General features: G+C 34.7%; 2 protein-coding genes across 3 annotated transcripts in view; one reads left to right on the forward strand and one right to left on the reverse strand.

The window, feature by feature from the left end:
• Positions 1 to 14,616, forward strand: part of LOC143246994 (large ribosomal subunit protein eL14-like) — a 35,648-nt gene extending 21,032 nt beyond the window's left edge. Inside the window, exons 2-5 of the mRNA XM_076494287.1 lie at positions 5,814 to 5,915; positions 7,922 to 8,116; positions 13,133 to 13,186; positions 14,467 to 14,616. Of these exons, the coding sequence (XP_076350402.1) occupies positions 5,814 to 5,915; positions 7,922 to 8,116; positions 13,133 to 13,186; positions 14,467 to 14,559 (444 nt within the window). The 3' untranslated portion in view covers positions 14,560 to 14,616. The remainder of the gene's footprint in view (positions 1 to 5,813; positions 5,916 to 7,921; positions 8,117 to 13,132; positions 13,187 to 14,466) is intronic.
• A 68-nt stretch (positions 14,617 to 14,684) lies between these two features.
• Positions 14,685 to 17,656, reverse strand: part of LOC143246993 (serine/threonine-protein kinase H1 homolog) — a 38,482-nt gene continuing 35,510 nt past the window's right edge. The window contains exons 2-3 of one of the 2 annotated variants that reach the window (XM_076494286.1): positions 17,212 to 17,513; positions 14,685 to 15,319 (exon numbers count right to left, since the gene is read on the reverse strand). In XM_076494286.1, the coding sequence (XP_076350401.1) occupies positions 15,316 to 15,319; positions 17,212 to 17,513 (306 nt within the window). In that variant the 3' untranslated portion in view covers positions 14,685 to 15,315. Of the gene's footprint in view, positions 15,320 to 15,398; positions 17,514 to 17,656 lie in introns of those variants that run through there. The other variant, XM_076494285.1, reaches the window with a different exon arrangement.

Below are 17,656 nucleotides of genomic sequence, written 5' to 3' on the forward strand. Positions count from 1 at the left end.
GATGAGTTTGAAACATGCTGTACAGAGATATATAGTTTTTATTCATATCTGAACATGTTGCTAGCTTTGTATGTACTTTAATACATGCTAGATGAGTTTGAAACATGCTGTACAGAGATATATAGTTTTTATTCATATCTGAACAAGTTGCTAGCTTTGTTTGTACTTTAATACATGCTAAATGAGTTTGAAACATGCTGTACAGAGATATATAGTTTTTATTCATATCTGAACAAGTTGCTAGCTTTGTTTGTACTTTAATACATGCTAAATGAGTTTGAAACATGCTGTACAGAGATATATAGTTTTTGTTCATATCTGAACATGTTGCTAGCTTTGTATGTACTTTAATACATGCTAGATGAGTTTGAAACATGCTGTACAGAGATATATAGTTTTTATTCATATCTGAACAAGTTGCTAGCTTTGTTTGTACTTTAATACATGCTAAATGAGTTTGAAACATGCTGTACAGAGATATATAGTTTTTATTCATATCTGAACATGTTGCTAGCTTTGTTTGTACTTTAATACATGCTAGATGAGTTTGAAACATGCTGTACAGAGATATATAGTTTTTCTTCATATATGAACATGTTGCTAGCTTTGTATGTACTTTAATACATGCTAGATGAGTTTGAAACATGCTGTACAGAGATATATAGTTTTTGTTCATATCTGAACATGTTGCTAGCTTTGTTTGTACTTTAATACATGCTAGATGAGTTTGAAACATGCTGTACAGAGATATATAGTTTTTATTCATATCTGAACAAGTTGCTAGCTTTGTTTGTACTTTAATACATGCTAAATGAGTTTGAAACATGCTGTACAGAGATATATAGTTTTTATTCATATCTGAACATGTTGCTAGCTTTGTTTGTACTTTAATACATGCTAGATGAGTTTGAAACATGCTGTACAGAGATATATAGTTTTTATTCATATCTGAACATGTTGCTAGCTTTGTATGTACTTTAATACATGCTAGATGAGTTTGAAACATGCTGTACAGAGATATATAGTTTTTATTCATATCTGAACATGTTGCTAGCTTTGTTTGTACTTTAATACATGCTAGATGAGTGTGAAACATGCTGTACAGAGATATATAGTTTTTATTCATATCTGAACAAGTTGCTAGCTTTGTTTGTACTTTAATACATGCTAAATGAGTTTGAAACATGCTGTACAGAGATATATAGTTTTATTCATATCTGAACATGTTGCTAGCTTTGTTTGTACTTTAATACATGCTAGATGAGTTTGAAACATGCTGTACAGAGATATATAGTTTTTATTCATATCTGAACATGTTGCTAGCTTTGTATGTACTTTAATACATGCTAGATGAGTTTGAAACATGCTGTACAGAGATATATAGTTTTTATTCATATCTGAACATGTTGCTAGCTTTGTTTGTACTTTAATACATGCTAGATGAGTTTGAAACATGCTGTACAGAGATATATAGTTTTTATTCATATCTGAACATGTTGCTAGCTTTGTTTGTACTTTAATACATGCTAGATGAGTTTGAAACATGCTGTACAGAGATATATAGTTTTTATTCATATCTGAACATGTTGCTAGCTTTGTTTGTACTTTAATACATGCTAGATGAGTTTGAAACATGCTGTACAGAGATATATAGTTTTTGTTCATATCTGAACATGTTGCTAGCTTTGTTTGTACTTTAATACATGCTAGATGAGTTTGAAACATGCTGTACAGAGATATATAGTTTTTGTTCATATCTGAACATGTTGCTAGCTTTGTTTGTACTTTAATACATGCTAGATGAGTTTGAAACATGCTGTACAGAGATATATAGTTTTTATTCATATCTGAACAAGTTGCTAGCTTTGTTTGTACTTTAATACATGCTAAATGAGTTTGAAACATGCTGTACAGAGATATATAGTTTTTATTCATATCTGAACAAGTTGCTAGCTTTGTTTGTACTTTAATACATGCTAAATGAGTTTGAAACATGCTGTACAGAGATATATAGTTTTATTCATATCTGAACAAGTTGCTAGCTTTGTTTGTACTTTAATACATGCTAAATGAGTTTGAAACATGCTGTACAGAGATATATAGTTTTTATTCATATCTGAACATGTTGCTAGCTTTGTTTGTACTTTAATACATGCTAGATGAGTTTGAAACATGCTGTACAGAGATATATAGTTTTTATTCATATCTGAACATGTTGCTAGCTTTGTTTGTACTTTAATACATGCTAGATGAGTTTGAAACATGCTGTACAGAGATATATAGTTTTTATTCATATCTGAATGTGTGGCTAGCTTTGTACTTTGATACAGAAAGTGATTAGTTGAATACAAGCAGTTAATTACCCAAGCGAATAACCCAGTGACTGCAAAGTGTACACCATATATGGCACATTCAACTGCTAGAGATGATGAAACAACAATCAACTGGTTAACCAGTTGTCAAGTTCCCCTTATCTGTGTCTACAAATATAGTCTGATTAATCAGAAACCTGATTAGAGGTTATTTTTTGATACAAAGTAAATGGTTCATATAAAGCAGGCTGCTTACTTAAAATTACATAACCATTTTTTCTGGGTGTGATAAAAAGGTGTTAAATTCTGTACTGCCACATGGTTAATTTGACTTTAGTTGTACGTGTAGTATTCCTGACATACCCAGTGTACCTCATGGGTTTCCCATCTGCATCATATACATTGTATCATAATAGCATGATAAACAGTGTAATGATTATAGATATGGGTGTATTTTTATTTGTAGTTATTTAATCATTAAAGTGAAAAATTTGGACCAGTAGAATTTCATTTTGTGTTGGTTCATTTCTGTGTTAATAAATCAAACTTTTATGTCCCCCAAAACATGTGCCAGGATTAAATATTTACTGAGTAAAATTAACTGAGGCTGAAAATATAGTTACATAGTATATATATATTAAGGTAGATCTTAGCTACATGGGGGGAGAGTTTTTTTTAAAATTGTTTTACTTCTAATATTTAATTTATTTTTGCCTTAATGTAAAACTTCTGGAAGTTTTATGGGTTCCACAGTTTTGTTAAATATCCTATTCAGGATACTTTCATAATAATAAACAGGAGAACTTATGGTGGCTTAAAAATGCAAGCACTCTGGCCTCCTCCCTGTAAAGGGAGCATTAGCTGCTCAAAGGCTAATGGTTGCCAGCCACTTTTTGTTGCCCACTAACCATTGATTTGCTGGAATTGGGAAACCACCTGCAATGTTCTATCACAACTTGAAGCAGATACTGGGTTTGAGGTTCATCCCTTGTTGGGAGACGATTATATTCTTCAGTGAGAGCAACTCCATGATTATTTGTGACAGTTAGGCTGTTGACAACCTTGAGAGCTTCTTTATAACCCTCTCTAGCTGTCCAAGTGTCTGGATCCAGTTTAGGTCTTGGAAGTCAGTGAACAGATAAGGATGAAGACTCTAGTCACAAGGACAGAGAGCTGAAATTACCAGATGTTGGATTGACTGTCTGTCACTTAGGAGCATCTGTTCCTTCACATTTCCTTGCCCTTACCATAAGCTTCTTTATAGAAGAGGACACACACAGGTGGATCAAAAGAAAGCAAGAACCTCCAATTCCTCTGACAGGTACCAGAGGAGTGATGAGTGGAATGGAGAGGAGAGCCTTCAGAAGATTGTTCATTGTTTGGTACTGATGCAGACAGGGGAGCTTCATTCTATTTCTTGAGGTAGATCTTATCTGCAAAGACAAACATCTGCTGAAGACCACTATTCCCCATGTCTGTCAGTTAAAAACTGATCATGGAAAAGCCAGATCTTAGCAAACATACTACCTTGGACAACCACCTAGCATGGTGCATGGGACCAGGTACTGTAAGGTTGATGCCTCATGGAGGAATGACTCCCATAAGATTAATGAGAGCTCTATGAATTCCCAGTGGTCATCATGAAGGTGGTTTGACTTTTCAGCCTAAGCCACTAGCTCTGGGTCATTGATTACATTAGCTGTCTCCTAGTCATCAGTTGCAGTTACTTATGAAGTTTTGTCAATAAACTGCCACTGATCTTAACTTCTTAAGAAACACAACACCTGGTCATTTAGTAATACTCATGAATTAAAAGCTCTCTCAGCAAGAAATTTTAAGATATGATGGCCACATGCCAGATATAAAGATCCTTCTGCAGCACATGTATGAAAACACATGCATCTTGCTTCACCCAGTATTAACAGCTGTAGTGTAGAGCTGCTATTGTACCTGTGAGTTGTTCTGATCCTGTCCCATTTGCTAATTTGGCAACTTCTAGTATCTAGGAGAGCCTGTTGCCAGTAACAACAATTGATAGGCAGTCAGTATATACCTTGTTTGTAAAGTTCCTAAAGAGCTTTTCATCCCAATGGGCAATGAAAGGCACATCATCTTGCAACTCGGTCTTCAAGAGTTTCTGTGAGCATTTTCTGGTGACTCTGTCGCATGCATTGGATGGAGGAGCAGTTGATGTTGAATTCTTCAGGATTTTGACCAGTCGAGTGTACTGTTTCTGGTATAAGTAGCAGCCCTGTCTGACAGCTTTGTCCTGTCAAGAGCCACAGACAGTGATTGAGATATTGTTCCTTTGGACTCTGAGACATTTTGGCTCCTTCAACAACAGAGCTTTCCTTATCATTTACAGATTAATGTGCTGCTGCTGGAAGATTACTCCAGTTGTACTGTGTTTGAGGATGTTGTGGCTTACTTCTTCCATTATCCTCCTCTTCAGAGATCGATTCTCTTTTGCAGCTTGGTTGGTCTCCTTGGTTCTCTACAATCGGCTTCCCATAGAGCAATCAGGAATTATCTGTGAGGGTATCAGAGGTGGCTGTGTCAAGCAAGTTGGACATTTCTGCCTCAAAGTCATTTTCCTTCTGTATCTGTGAGACTGGTCTTCTGTTTTTCCCTTTCTTCAAACTGATAAACTGTGCATAGCATCTGTACTTTAGTAACTGCATCATCTTTGCAGTTCATTGGAATTTCGCTTTCTCCTAGAATTTTTGCACGCAAGATCAATGTTGTGGCATTTTCCGTAATTGTCTTCCCCTTCTTAACGTGAAGGTATAGAAAGAATGAAAGAACTTGTCCTTCAGAAGGAAGTATTGTTTCTTCAAACTCATCATCTGGTTTGGAAAAGCGATTCGAAGAACGGGTTGTCATGATCAGTCAGTGACAGGTATCAATTACTCTGAAAAATGAAAAATGTTACAGTAACCAATAGATAAATGATAATTAAAGTTATACCACTGGTAACAGCTGTACCATACACAATTAAAAAGAACTTCAAAATGTGCAGTACATAGCAAGGTCATCTGGAGTGGTCAAGATTACAAGTACAGCAGTGAAGAATAAATAATCCACTCCAGATGTTTATGTGGGCTACATGTGAAATTACAAACTCCATGTGTAGCCCCTAAATTTAGTCCAAATGACTTATAATTTCTTCACAAGGGTTTTTTTTTTCATACATACAAAAGCTTTTAAGGGTTAGGAGCATGGTTCTTCTAACTTTCATTTTGATGAACTGCCTTAATATATGTCAGTTAGTTGTCTACTCAGAAATACTCATTAATTGTTAAGAATTCTTGATAATTAAGAAGATATTTAAATTGTTCCTGAAAGATTGTAAGTTTTTATTGGACAATAAAATACACTATCAATACTCATCTATAGTTATTTACAGAAACTATTTTATTGCTTGAACATTATAAAAATACTGTAAGTTTTTTTCTGTGTTTTTTTTTGTACAATGTTCAGTTTACATTTTTCATGTTTCAGGCATTCAGGCATATGGTGCAGATAGGCCGAGTGGCCCGTATTGCACATGGAGATAATGCGGGGAAGTTGTGTGTCATAGTGGATGTTATAGATCAAAACAGGGTGAGTGAAGTAGCATGGTGGAAATCAAAATTTTAGAATTGGACCAAGCATTATTGAGAGTTTGATTTTAACACTTGTGTTAAACTTTAAAATTATGGGTTACAATTAACCACTTATGAACAAGTTGCTATTGAAATTAAAACACAAATTCAATGAAAATTACCTTCCACATTATAATAGGTGTAATATTAAGATATTTACTGCTTGAGAGTTGTGTTTTGTATAAGATATAAGAAATTAAAATTGTCACTTGTTGTCTCAAACTTTGGGTTGTAATTGTCGTATTTCATAACGTATTGTGATACCTCTTGTGGCTTGTCCAATCCTGAGTTCTAACTTGCCATGGTTCCTGACAAATTACTTAGTATATAGGAATATTAAGCAGATTTTTAATCAACAAATGTTTGCTTTTTTCATTTTTGGTAATTCTTGTAGTATAATTAGTCATGACAGAAAATATTGTTACAGTATTTAAATTTCCAATAAAAATCAAAATACCATGAAGGAGATATAAAATGATGTGATTCTGCAAATTATAAGATACAAATGTTTGATTTCAACCAGCTGATAAATATAGGCATTAGCTTGCTAATATGCAGCCACACTATTAGTACAGTGGCAAGTCTATGGATGTATACGCTAAAGTCGGGTTCGGTTCCCCTCGGTGGGCTCAGTGGATAGTCCGATGTGGCTTTGCTATAAAAAAACACACATGCAAGCCTAGGAGGTTAGCACTGAAAGTTTTCATGTGGTTATGTAATATTGCAGAAAGGATTGGATATTTGGGTTCCTTTCGTTACGTGCATAAAATTTTAGTTTTTCAATAAGTTAGAGATGTGTTGTGATATTAAACTATTCAGTACTTTGTATTGATATAACTATTATTTTTACGCTGCAGTTTCTACTTTAACAAATTTCAAGGATGGCAAAATCAGTCTCAGACTTTCTACAGGTATTTACAGTAGATGGTAGTTGGTTTATAAGGCTACATTTGAGCAGATCAGAAGTAAAATGGTTACATAGAGCTCTGTCAAATACATTTACATGTAGCCAGATTTTACTGCTTCAATTTTAGTTTCTTTGGCCAAATTTTCTTGTTAAGGCAGTTTTTGATTCAAATTGTGGTCGGATGTACATGAATGTTCGACTTGAGAAGGTGCATATACGTCATGTCCATCAGTGTTTTGTTAATAGCATTACTTTGAGACATGCCTAGCTTCATTTGTGTCTCTTTGTGTGGAAGGTTTCTCTTCCATATTCAAAGATTTCATTTTATGGTTTTGGAGCCCATTGGTTGCTGTTCTAAGTCATTCATTTCTGCAAAAAATGGTCGGCTTTCTTTGGTATCTTCATCATCTTAGCAGTCTTTGTAAATGTCCTTCCATGGAAACAACTAACAGACTCTTACTGCTGAGTTTACCTGGGGTTACATTTACCAGTGAAATTCATTGAAATTTGCCATGAACTAAATATGTGAGTGCTAAACAGGTTACCTGTAGTACAAAGAATTATGTATGTAGCACCGTGTCACCGAATATTTCAGGAAAAAGCCGTTAACCCGACGTAATTTTCATTTTACCTTTCTTGTCTAATGAGAGTGAAGGACTCAAATTTATCATGAGTGTTGGTACAGATTTGTTAAACGTAATGTAACAAGGGTCGGAGCAGAATGATGAACCTACAAGGTTGATAGGAATTGCCGTCAGATCGACATGTGTTGACAGAGTAGGTCTGACTGCTCGAAAGAATCATTAGAATAAGTCTTATTCTTTAGATTGATCTTAAAAGTTTGAAAGAATTTAAATATATTAAAAGTTAGTGTGTGATGTATGTTAAGAGAAACTCGTATAAAGTTCATTGTTTTAATTGATTTTAATGTGTATTTATAATATTGGGTAAATTTATGAGTATGTGAAGATTTATACTAAATTAGGTTAATGTTTTCATTTGTGTTGTGATAAGTATACCAGTTTTCTAATTTATAATTTCACTTTTTAAAATTACAGGCATTAGTTGATGGCCCTTGTACAGCTGTAGGACGTCAAGGCATGCCATTTAAACGTCTTCGCTTAACTAAGTTCCGAATAAAGATTCCGCACAGCACTTCAACTAAAGTTGTACGCAAAGCGTGGGAAAAAGAATCAATCACTGACAAATGGAAGGAAAGTAGCACAGCAAAGAAGATTGACGCGAGAAAACTGGTAGGAAATTATTAACAGCATTGTACAAAGTTTGAAGGAAAATCAGTTGTAAGATGTTTATATTTTCATTTAGTATTTAGTTGAGTTTTAAATATAGGTGAGTAAATTTAAGTTTTGTAATTTTTGTCTGTAAAATAATCTTCTGTAATTTCTTTGTTTAACAGCTCTATATTTTTCACACAAATTAGCTCATCTCGCAAAGTGTCGATTATACCCAGATGTTGAGTGACTAATGGGTTTAAGTGCTGTTTGTGAAAATTTGAATAAATATTATATACCATGTGACCTCAATTATTATGAGAAAAGATATATTGTAATATGCTAAGTATTTTAATGTCTTCAGTAGATTTTATCTTGGAGCCTGTTGTAACTGTTATTTTTAATAACGGTTCTTAACGAACCTGTAATATAATTAATAACTACGAGGCAAAAGTGGTCATGGCTACATTTAAGTGTAGAATATGAAATTTGATTGGGTAAACCTATAAAACTACGGCTCTTTATGTATGATTCTCTCTCGATTATATATTAATTTGTGCAAGTTTCTGGTGAGATGGAACATCAGGTGTACGTGAGCACATAGACTGTAACTACTGTCACTTTTGTAGTCGAGATGCTGGAGAAATTTAAATTTCAGAAACCAAAATATGTTCACTTGTATGTAGCATTGAAATCGAAACATAGTTTAGTTTACAGTGCAGTGCATCATGGGTTGTATCATTCTGTTTCATGAATTTATGTCAGCAGGTTTGGTATCAAATTATAATTCATATTTTAGTGTTAAATATTAAAAGAACATTTCTAAATATTGATGTTTGTGATGTACAAATCCAAAGTCTTGTTTCATATGAATTAGGGAATAATGACAAGCCTGAATATAAAATAGAACCTCCTATCTTTTCTATAGACTTAGATACCACCTATGTTCTGAAAAAAAACACGGTGGCACCATCCACATTTTTTGTTTTTGGAAACACTTATGTACATGCAAATAATCAGAATGACCCTCTAGTGGTTTTCCTAGCCATTTTGAAATATCAAGACGTTGACTTGTTCTTTCAATCCAAGATTTTAAGCTGGCGTGTCAAGTCTTTAGTTGGCTCTATCTTTTTTTAACATTCACATGCAGCTTACTAACAAGGTTTGATATATTATTGTGAAATACTGTGACATTAATGTAGTGATTTATCATTTTAAAGGGTTACTTCAAACGTGTGTTTTATTTATATATTAACCTAAAAAAATATTTAATATCCTCCACATGTGAAATTTGATAGGCTTAGCAACCCTGTCGCAAACGGCAACCACGTAGAAAGGTCAGGTACAAGGGATAGTTGTTTCTGAACAGAAATAACTTGTATAAATATATAATGTATAATAATTGAAATGTGACTATTACAAAATTCTAGTTTACACAGCTAAGACAGGTCTGTTTGTGAAACCTAAAGGTCAGTTTTATACTATTGAATACAGTAACGTTCTGTTTCAATGCAAGTTCTGCTAGATGGTCAATGATAAATAGGTATAATGTTATGAGGTTCCAACTATTTAGACTAAACATTTGTGTTTTCATGTTATAATTTGTAGTTATTGTACGATGGAAAACATAGTTTGTATTTCCTACTTTTTTTATGGTGGTTACAGTGTTGGTTAAATTGACCCGTAGTTACAGTTGAGAAAATAACAAAGTACAAGTGTTACTGAAAACAAATGTTTGAACTGTATTTAGGAGGTGTTAAATGTTACACAAATAATATATGATTTTTGGGATACTCAGACTTAATGAAACAGTATATTCACAAACACACCTTCAGTGAAACTTTATAAAATATCTGATTCTTGGATTACAAAAGATTTGTTATCTTTACTAAAAGTCTACTAAATTTTGTGAAGATACACATACTGCATTTAAAGAGATAGTATAAATATTTTACGTGTGTATTAAACCAAGCCCATTGCAGAAGGGTTAATACACTGTATAACTTTCAAAAGCCACCAAACAAAAGTTAGGAAAATCCTTGTGTTTGATCTAAGAACAGCCAGTGAAGTGCATAGGACTTCTGGAAAGTTAGAAAAAAATGTTTTTTGTTGTAATAATGAAATGTCACGGATGATCAAATGAGGGGGGGTGGGGGTAGCTTACTGGGAAAGTTACATGTAGTAGCTAACTTCTTACCCTCTTTGGAATCTCCCCCTGAATTATCACAGAAACAAACATTAATAGTAGATCAGGGAATTCTGTACTCTCTATACCATTGATTTAAAAGGTTCATTGGAAATTATTTCAACAAAAGAGTTTCATATACTTAATTTCACACATGAAAAAGACAAAAGATTGTTGGTTTTGGTATGTTCATTCCATAATATGTCACTAGTAGTTCTTTAGGAGGAAAGGTGGAAGTGTTCGAAATACGGAGACAGTTTTACCTTTACATCTTTGAATGCAAGTGTAGTTACATCAGTTACTGCTTTAAAACCTTGGTAGTTGTGGTGTGTGTAGATTACCTATGGTCTTGGCTTAGAATGTGTGACAAATGCTCTTCTGTTTGAACCGATATCAGTTGATAAGAGGCTTGCTTAGGAGTCAGAGATGATAGCTTAATGATGTGTTTCTAAAAGAGATATTTCTTTAGGGGCTGCCACCTTAGCTGTAACACTAACTTTGTGAGGAGTGTGGTATCTTATAAGTATCATAAGAAAGTAGTTTTTGTAAAACAAGTTGATTGGATTTTGTTAGGGTTGGCTTGGTCATTGTGCATTTGACTGATCATCATGCAGGTCTGGGGATCTAAAGGTTAGCTGTAGGTGCTTCCAACCATTTGACTTCCCTGTAGTCAACATTCCAAAATTGAGCATAGCTGTAGGTATATTAGTAGTTTGGCCATGAAGAGAAACAACTTACAATTCGTGTAACTTGATGAGAGTGTAGAAAGATGCAAGTTTTTGTTATAATATTTTCACATTTTCAATGCTGACAGTTTCTTTAGATGTCACATCAAAAAAACAAAATATTTGTGGAAACTATGCAGCCAAAAAAGATGAATTTGAACCTCTAGATGTCATCTGATAGTTTTAGCTGGTTTTTTGACAGTTCTGTTAAAGTTAATGAATATAAAAACCTGTGTTTTTGTGTAAGTTTTTTTTTTCAATTTTCTGAATAAACTGGATGTAATTTTATAAACATGATTATACTTTGTTCATTGGTAGGTGTCACTAGGTGCAGATTAATGATTGGGGAGAGGGCTGTAACTCCCAAGTCTGGGTGCAGAAACAGCCTGACACTAAGTTTAGTTGTGTTCTTTCAATTTGTTCTAAGTTATGATAATAACAAGTCTTGTAGAAAACTTTAACTTCAAGCATGTCTTAATCTGTCCGAAGTGGAGCTGTGCCGATGATCCTGGTATGAACCAGGTGAACAGTGATGCCACACTGGGTTGCTGGATGTGTTGCTCAGTTCTTGGTATTATTATTGTTCTAGATCTGGGTGCAGAGTGGTCTCGTGGCTTGCATCTACTCCAATGTTATAAACATCAGTTGTTAATTTGTTGCTTCATTCAGTAGACTTCCTTTCTTCAGATGTTTGAACACTTAATGGAATTAGAAATCAGACAAAATCTTCGTCATAATTAGTAGGTTTACACTTCTTTAGGAGCAGAATGATGAACCTAAGCGTTTGATAGGAATTGCCGTCAGATCGATATGTGTTGACGGACTAGAGCTGACTGCTCCGAGGAATCTATATCATTTATTTTTGGGTTTACCAAGATGAAGCTTTGTAAAATATTACTTTCGGTACTTTATAGTCGTGGTTTTTAACGGTAAACTCTCCATATTTATGCCAGAATGGGTGTTTAAATAACCACTGTATGTGTATGGTTGTTTGGACAGTTTTGGAAGTTAAACAGGTGCTAATTCAGATAACTGGATTGCAAAGTATTTATATAAGTTCTTGTATTAATGAGACGGCTGGTATGGATATTAAAACTAAAAAAAAGTACAGAATAACGTTTTTGACCTTAGGTCATCGTCAGGTTAACAAACATTTTGTAGCTGTTTAAACTGAAGATGACACAAGAAGGTCGAAACGTTGTTCTGGACTTTATTAAATAAAGTTTTAATACCCATACCAGCCGTATGGAGCATACTATTGTACTTGTTTATCAGTTACGAATATCCTTTAATTTGCTTTAAATGAAACTGCCATAGAGAAAAATATTAACTTATTTTTGTCTAAAATTTCTTTTGGCTGTCACTAGATGGGGCTAAAGAGGTATATAGTGTTTGCCCCTTGTCTAACCCCATACTATAATGTATGGAAGGTGACTTTATGAGAGTCGTAAAGTTTTTATCCAGAATTTGCTGATTCTTATAAACTTGTCTGGTGATTATTTAATAAAAACACATATTTGTTACTTTGTGGCAAAATTAATTTTTCCTTTAGCTTTGAATACTAACAAGCCAATCGAATAAAGATAGCTGATGTCTGACATCAGCGCCCCCATGGAATAAAATTATTGTATATGGGAATTCATATATTTTTTATCATTATATTAAAACTCGTACATACATTTTCCTGGTTGATTGGTGAATATTTTAAAAATGGTATATTTCAATTTCACAAACGTATTCTTACGGGTAAGTAAGTAATATTGGGTATACGTTATTCAATAATATTGGTTGTAGAAATTATCGTATCTAACATTAATTGTTTCAAATCACTTTACCCTGTTATTATTATTAAGAGAAGGTTTCTCATCTTGTTTTTCAAGACATTTAATTTAGCTTGAAGTGTAGGTGTTAAAATATGTTCTTACGGCATTAGTATAGAAAGATTTGTTCTAAGAAAACTAAACACGTGGTCTATGATACAGTTAAAACTAGATTCGTCGAAGGAAATGAATAGAACATGTTTCACTGGTATGGTTATTTTTCTGTTTAGTGTAATTGGAAAAGTGAAATACAATATTTAAAATGTGTTAATATTTCAGTTAAATAATTGTTTTATTTGCCCAACAGAGGTCCAAGATGAATGATTTTGATCGTTTTAAGCTGTATAAAGCAAAGCAGGCAGTAAGTAAACATTTTGTTTTTCAGTAGTTACATACTATGTAATTAGTTTTTTTGTTGTGGAAATAATCTTACTACAGAAATTATCTTAGAGATAACCTGGTAACTGATTAAAATTGATTACATCTTAAATGATAAACCTTTGGTAGTGGGGCCCTGGTATGGCCAGGTGGTTAAGGCATTCGACTCGTAATCTGGGAGTCGTGGGATTGAATCCCCATCGCACCAAACATGCTCGCCCTTTCAGCCATGAGGGGCATTATAATATGAGGGTTATAATGTACGGTTAATCCCATTACTCGTTGGTAAAAGACAAGCCCAAGAATTGATGGTGGTGGTGATGACTAGCTGCCTTCCCTCTAGTCTTACACTGCTAAATTAGGGACGGCTAGGGCAGGTAGCCCTCGAGTAACTTTGCGCGAGATTCAAAACAAACAAATAAATTTATTGTTTCCGTAAGAATTACAATTGTTGTCAGTGATGTCATAAACTGATTGAATATTCGATCTAAGTTTATTGACTTATAAATTTCAGAGGAAAATACTTTGAAGGATATGCTATAGTAAACAGCAAGTAAATTTGAATATCATTGGGGTGTATTTTATCGTATCTGGTAAAAGGCTAACATGAGGACTTGCATGTTGGTTTACAGGTAGTCTCGTGACAATGAAAGCTAAGTTGGAAAATGTTTTCTGACTACATAATTACCATAGATTCGTCAAAGTATATTGTGAATCTTTAATCTAACTATATTTGTTAAAAATGTTTATGTACGCAGGCGACACTAGAAATAACATAACGTTTTTATCAATACAATTGATAACTTTGTGTTCAGTTATGTTCCAGAAGCTGAGCATGTGACATATTGGAAGTCTACAAAATACGTAAGGCTTACGGAGTTGGCTGGTTTACCAGTAATGTAAAATTTTATTTGCAGATGTTGACAGTTACATTTTATACCTAAGTTTAGAAATATATATAATATATATGATTCCAGCATTGAGAATTTTGTCACATGAGATCTAGATAACTTATGTAGACAACACGGACTGTTTTACTTTAATTTTGAATAATAAACTGACCCTTCCGAAGGTATCTACTGAGATGTTTCTGCAAAGAAACCTGGAATTTCGTATCTGTATTTATAAAGATCGGGTTGATTTAAGTATTTAGGACCAGCAGATGGCGCTGCAGAGCACATTTGTGACAGCATGGGGGTATGTGGTTTTTCACTAAATATTTTATATCGATATATTTTCTAATTAATAAACTTTGATGTTTAGATGAATCGTGAAATTCGGAGGAAATTCCTGAAATTGAAAGCACAGGCTAAGAATAATCCAGTGTCGAAACCGAAAAAACCTAAGAAGAAATGAAAAGATAGCTATATATCATCTTTGTAAACAAGCCTCAATAAAGTTTGGGTGTGTGAAGTGGTTGTGTCGTTCATAATTTTGGAAGTGGTTCCACTTCTTCGCACAAGCTTTTAAAGTCTTGGCAGTTTTGTTTTGGACAAAGTTTTATTGTAAAACTAGTTCTACATAAATCTGAAATTGTACATATCAGTTATCGCGCACAGTAATAAGCGACTGAAAACTATGTTGGTGTTTTTATACATTTACATAACTTGTTAATCGAAGGTCACTTGTACTAGAATAGACTAATTTTATGTACAACAACTGTTTTTAAAAATATCAATATATATTATTCCATTTAAGACAATGGACCTGATTTATGTTTACATCAAATATTTACCATAAAAAATATCGTACTTTTTTGCCAGAACGTATTATACTCGCTACAATGTGGACTTTATAACCATTTTAGAATACAAGTTAAATATGGAAAATCGTACTTACAATCTGAGCAAATAATGAAATACGCGTTACATAAGTGTTATACAGAAGATATACGGCTGTAACAACACGGATATTTCACGTGTGATATTTAAGAATGTCTTATGTAACATTGGGTTGCAATTCTTGACGGTTCGTGACGAAATGTTGTCTTGTAAAACCAGACCAGTGACGACTTCAATTTCTTTTATCACACTCAGTTCAAATAAAGGTCTGCTAGCATTCGTACATGTTGAACAAAGATAAATTACAGTTTGGTTTTAGCTGGATGTGGAGTTACCTGTAATAGATAAACATATTAATTATTCAGTTGTTGATTCAATTACAGTTTAACAGTTAACTTTAACTTGTGTGTGAACTTCTTGAGAAGACGAAATACTTTAAACTATTTTGCCCGTGCCCTGTGCCCTCTTACAAATGCAAACTAACATGGCAGAGGTTTAGTTTAGAGAGAAAGAAATCAGAAGAATTCTCTCTCCAACGGGGGGTGATCAGGAACGTTGTGGTTCCTCTTCGTCCCCTTACGTGAAAGATTATCAAAATTAGTAGGGGGGGGTTGTTTTGACTCTTTTTAGGTGAAGGAGTGAGGTTTGTCATAATATTGATTGGCGAGATAAAGGTAGCACCGGAGAAACCAGCCATACCAGATCCCGAAAAGCAGAGGTCAAAGTAAATATGAACATGGACATAAACGCGAAACGACCCGATTCAGGGCATGGCAATAGTTGCCTTGTCTGGGATCTAAAGATCCAATGTCTGACATTTGGCTGTGGAGGAAAACAGCAGTGCCCCGAGAAAACCCACTTTCAGTAGACACCAAAGGTTTCCCAAAATTCTTTCCTACTTATCACGCGGCCCTGCTAGTTGACTCAGCGACACTACACGTGAATGATTAACTACGTCTTTATTGAGCATTTCGGAAAATATACAATGAGTCTTAGGCAAATTCCTACAGTATTCCTATAATTATAAATATCTACGTGTAAGGGCAGAGTTGATAGTGGAGGGCTGTAAACCCATTGAGTATACTTAAGACACGTTTATCAACCCACACGGGGCCTGGCATGGCCTAGCGCGTTAAGGCGTGCGCTTAGTAACCTGAGGGTCGCGGGTTCGCGCCAAACATGCTCACCCTTTCAGCCGTGGGGGCGTTATAATGTTACGGTCAATCCCACTATTCGTTGGTAAAAGATTAGCCCAAGAGTTGGCGGTGGGTGATGATGACTAGCTGCCTTCTGTCTAGCCTTACACTGCTAAATTAGGGACAGATAGCCCTCGAGTCGCTTTGTGCGAAATTTTAAAAAAAGTAAGTAAAGTAAAAGTAAGTCAACCCACACTAAATAAGCTAGTAAAAATATATATCCAGCCAATGGAAAAAAAAAATTATTGGAGGTTTTGTTCTAAAGGTTTGAATACCATACTACTTATAGGTAAAAATAAGTCGTATCTTGAAGGCATGATACGATTGGGTAGATACATCGACTGGTGTATCCTCACACAATGAGGCGGGCTTTCAGTAAACACAAGTATTTTGTGCAGAAAAAAATCAGAATGTCTAATCCATTATTGTTGATACTGCAAACATGATATTAACTTCTCTTGTGAGCTGACATTAAGTTGATGAAACCTGAAACTACGAAGAGAATTCCACGAAGCTGTGAAGTACTTGCCGCAACGTTACTAATAAAGATAAATTATCATACTCAAACTGTGTTACAAACCGTTGGTATCTAATACGTATCGACTGTCATTACGAGATAAGGACTCAACTAGCTATATTTAGTGTGGGTGGATATTGCATCCTTGTTCACGCACTGGGTTTCGAATTCGCCCCCAGTTTTGAGCCCTGACACTCCCCTTACAACACGAGCTTAAATTAAAGACAGGGGATTGCTGTTAATAGATGCTTTATTTCACGAATAATGTTCGTCAACTCTGTCTTGTCCACCATCAGATTACGTTTTCTGCCTTATGAACTTGCTGAAAATAGTTGATATATAGTTTATTTTACCCAGATTTTTTTAACTCCTCAATATATCTGCTCTCTTTTTTTCTTTTTTTTTTGTCCTTCTCCACGATCCAAATCTATTTCAGAATTATAGAAACCATATTTCAACTAATCCATTACGTTGCCGAATTCTGACCTTTAACCCCTACAAGTGACCAACGAACCTGATCATTCCTGCGACTTCGGGGTCGGCTTGTAATTCTTCGAGGTGGTGAACCCCGACCCTCCGGTGTCCGGAACGTAAAGATTGAACAGACCAACCCGACCCGGACTTCTGACTAGCAGTGTAACGGACACCTTGTGAAGGAGTCGTCGCTGACCGCCTGCGATCCGAGGATGGGGTTCCGGGCCCTTCCAAAATCCACGGGTGTTGTAATGCTTGAACAGCCGTTAATCTTTGCGTGGGATCACATCGGAGAAGTGACCGTACAAAGTTTGTGGCTTCGTTCGAAACGTTTTCCCAGACCTGCGAAACAAAAACGACTAAACAATACCTCATAATACAAACTGGCAGACTACGTTAAAATTTGACAAAATATTCAAAGTTGTGGAATTTCACTAAGCTCACGTTCTGTTTTTATTTCAATCACACAGAATTGGACATTTAGG

The sequence above is a fragment of the Tachypleus tridentatus genome, chromosome 3 (assembly GCF_004210375.1).
Source record: "Tachypleus tridentatus isolate NWPU-2018 chromosome 3, ASM421037v1, whole genome shotgun sequence".
NCBI lineage: Eukaryota > Metazoa > Arthropoda > Merostomata > Xiphosura > Limulidae > Tachypleus > Tachypleus tridentatus.